Source organism: Cornus florida, unplaced genomic scaffold (assembly GCF_030987335.1).
Source record: "Cornus florida cultivar Cherokee Brave unplaced genomic scaffold, ASM3098733v1 CherokeeBrave_3.0.0_Hap2_Chr10, whole genome shotgun sequence".
In the NCBI taxonomy this organism is placed as follows: Eukaryota; Viridiplantae; Streptophyta; class Magnoliopsida; order Cornales; family Cornaceae; genus Cornus; species Cornus florida.
The window spans coordinates 61,145,381-61,149,285 of NW_026775580.1; the positions used below are offsets into that span (position 1 = coordinate 61,145,381).

At 35.6% G+C, this 3,905-nt stretch overlaps 1 protein-coding gene across 1 annotated transcript; it reads right to left on the bottom strand.

Moving 5' to 3' along the window:
• Positions 1-230: 230 nt before the first annotated feature.
• Positions 231-3,256, bottom strand: LOC132278933 (2-oxoglutarate-dependent dioxygenase 19-like). Its single transcript, XM_059780841.1, has 4 exons — positions 2,962-3,256; positions 1,466-1,701; positions 981-1,308; positions 231-762 (listed from the first exon to the last, which is right to left on the bottom strand). The coding sequence occupies exons 1-4, from the start codon at positions 3,184-3,186 to the stop codon at positions 505-507; spliced, it is 1,047 nt and encodes a 348-aa protein (XP_059636824.1). The 5' UTR covers positions 3,187-3,256; the 3' UTR covers positions 231-504.
• Between the last annotated feature and the right edge of the window lie 649 nt (positions 3,257-3,905).

Here is a 3,905-nt window from a genome sequence, read left to right on the forward strand (position 1 = left end):
GTTTGGGTCACCTCGCAGTATTTTACTTACATGCTTGGATGAGCCATTGTTATCAACATCAATTTTCATTTGTCTTTAATGAGAACATAAACAAAAATTTGTAATATATCATAATCAAATTGCGTTTGGAAATATAAAGCAACGCCTGAAATCGTTAACAATTTGGAATTAAAGAACATAATGTTACTGCAATTAAAATTGCATCTTTTTGACTTGCAACAAATAAGAAATATAACAAAACCACATTGACATTTTGAATTGAACACATAAAACACACAAATACATACATAGCTGACATTAACCCACTTGATATAATCTCTTTTATATGATTCCGAGATCAATAGTCCCAACGAATCACTAGATGCAAGCTAAAAAAATTGAATAAAGTTAACACATTTACTTACATGTCAACTATAATTTCAGAATATTCGTCCCAAGACCATATTACAATTTCTTTTATGATAGGCATTTGTAAGTGTGTGACACACACACACAAAGAGAGCATCATAAACTTACGTCAACTCGGATTCGACCCAAGCAAGATTTACCATTGAGTACATTGCTTTGCTGAAGCTCTATGTACTCCCTATATTTGATTCCACGGTATGCTGCTGGACTTATTTCAGTATCCACCAAGGCCTTGCTTGGGCTTACGATTCTCTCAAGTGGTGGTCCATGTGCTGTTCCTACGGATATTCTGGTTGCTCTGTTGTTAACCATTGCTCTGTGTAACACACTCTTGTATTTTCCATTAGTCAATATCTGAAATATGAAAACAATAGATTGTTAATGGCAAATTCTTGATTTCCCTCTTCATTTTCCTAAAAAGAAAAAATGAAAAAAAAAGGTCTTTTCACAATTCTTGTTAGAGTTCTGTTATAGAGTCTCGACTGATTAATCCAATCGCATGTATGTGAGTGGAGAGCCGAACTACTTATCATTTTCCTATTTATTAAACAAGGCTAAAGATGCTCATGTACCTCCATATGGTCGCCAGTGTTCACAAGAATAGAATTGGCTAGGGGTTTAATTAGAACCCATTTGTGATTATGTAATACTTGAAGGCCATTTTCCTCATTTTGTACCAGTAGGGTCAATAGGCCATGGTCTGAGTGAGGAGGCATCCCCATAGCCACTTCTGGCTGTGGACAGGGTGGGTAGAGATTAATAAGCAGGAGCTGTGACCCAAATTCAACCTCCATTTCTTTATTTATGTAGTTTTCTTCCAATCCCAAGCTTGATGATATCCCTTTGAGCAATTCACCGGCGATGTCACGGGCTCTTTTGCAGTACTCTTGTGAAAATTCTCTGCAGGCAAGAAACAGATTGGTGAGGGCTCGTGGAAGCATCAATAGGGTTATTGGTCAACAGTTTCTGAAAACTCCGTCAAATAAAAATGTGAAAATTTTAAAATAAATATGGTGAAATTGCGACCCGACAAGGGACACTGCCACACTGGGCATACCTGAATTTATTGGTCTTCAAATGGGCATTGAAGTTCGGATGAACCTGAACCTTGAGATGATCCCTCCAAAACAAGGTCTTATCCACAGAAACATTAAAGCTTGTCCCATACCTTACAGGATCAAACAGTGATTTCCCAGTGTACTCTCTCTTTTCGTCCTCTGATAGTTCGAAAAAACTTTGACTAGCTTTCAACATCTCATCTACCAGATTCTCTGGCATACCATGGTTGATTAGCTGAGGAATGAGGATGCATACAGTGAAATTTTAGAATACATATATATATATATATAAACATTTTTTATAAGGTATTTAATATAAGACTAAGTATTTTATATTACACAAACTTCATTTTTAAAATGTTTGTATTTTATAAACATTTTTTCAGCCCGTTATAGGTTCGTTCTTGTGTTCAAAGTCAGACCCAGCCTCGGTGTGGGGGTAGGCAAGGTTGGCTGACCGCAACTTGTGAGTTCCAATGAAAGAGAATATTACAATTGGAACTTATTTCACATCGGACCCGAATAGAAAATATAATCGCGGTATTTCACTTAATAGCTTAAGTTTTTTCGTCGGATTACGAAACACTTGACCCGTTATAACTAGCCTGGCTATAAGAGGATTGATAGAGTTTAGGGTTAGGATTCGGTCCTCGGCCCCACCCACAGCACGAGCAACAGGCCCAAAGAAGCCTGCCACCAGAGCTGGACCTATACCCACACAATTATGTTGTCTACCATAAAACAACACCATTTTTTCTTTGTTTTTTTCACTATTTACCAGACATTTTTTCTTATTCACGTGGGTGGATTTCCCCACAATACTAACTTTTCAATTAAGTAAATTAAATGGGTCATTGTTTTAAAGTCATACAAAAAATTTAAATAATGAAAAATTTATTCAATAGAATAGATTACTTTTTTTGAATTAATTAGTAAGTAATCCAGGTAACAAAATGATATATGACAGTGTGAAAAATTTTTGTATGGATACAATATATTTCTTGATGAAATGATCATTCTTCAAAATAAATAACATAACTCTATGGATACCGAGAATATAGCATTTCCAGAAAAATGAGAAATTATTATTTACTATTATTAAGAGTATCGAAAAGTTTTCTTTAGTCAGAATATATACTATATAATAGGTGCAGTATTAAAATTTTATTGTTTTTCATCGGTTGGAGTGGGGTGTTAGGGTATATTATATGGCGCACAGAGTTTACACATTTTTATATCGTTTCATTGTGTTTGTAGTTTGTTTGTGTTTGTGGCAACAAGTTCATTAGGTAACGCATTTTTGACGTTTCTTCATGATTTGCTGGTGTTTGCCGCAGCAAGTTTATATAACAATATAGCATATGAAATGAAAGCAATTCATGAGTTGAAGTCGATATATATATGTATATATATACACACTTTTCTGATCAGAAAAGAAAAGAAGCAGCAAAACTAGGCATGCACTTTAACGATTGGGAGCTGTCAAAATTCTTACCATAAAGAATCCCCATTGTTGGCATGCATAGCCAATGTCTTGGATGACTTTGGCTGCTTGTTTTGCACTTCCTGAAAAGTGGGAAAAGTCAATAATGGGGATTTCTTCTTCTTCTTCTTCTTCTTCTTCTAAAAGCATGAGATCATTGGAATTCTGCGCCAAAACAAACTTGGATGGAATGGATGTGAGGCAGCCTCTTTCTACTAGTTCTTTCACACTTGACATCTTGTGTGTGTGTGTGTGTGAGAGAGAGAGAGAGAGAGAGTGAGAGAGAGAGGAGGAAGAGGAGGGTGAGGGAGTTCATATATTTTATTCTCTTATATAGAAGAAGCATAGTGCATTTGGGCGTGGTCCAAATGAGACCTATGAGGCACAAAAGTCAACAAGATTAACTTCATAAGTGCGACGATTCTCATATGAATTTTGCACCTATCATTCCAATGATAATAGTGGCCCAATGCATCTCAGCCATGGAATGCATTCAAGTGAGGGCCATCCATTCCAAAATAATGGTGGATTCGATAGCAGCTCAACTACAATTGAAAGCATCTATGTGAATATTACACATGATGTTTAATTGATGGGGGAATAAAATGAGGCTAACGTTACTCAATTAGTTAGTATATTTTCAAGTTTTAAATATTGTGCATTAGGTTCATTGTCTAATTTTGTTTAATATATATATATATAGTGATGTTGAATTGATGCGGAATAAATATGATGTAACAGGTTAATGGGTTAATGTCACGCAGTTAGGATATATTTTGCCACGTCTCATACACACAAAAATGTACAATGGTTCTCATGTGAAATTGTGAATTTTGTTACATAGGGACCTACGTTCTAACGGTAAAGTATGGTGTGCCCAATGCATCTCAGCCTTGGAATGCATTCAAGTGAGGACCATTTCATTCCAAAATAATAGTAGAGAAAGCATCTAATTA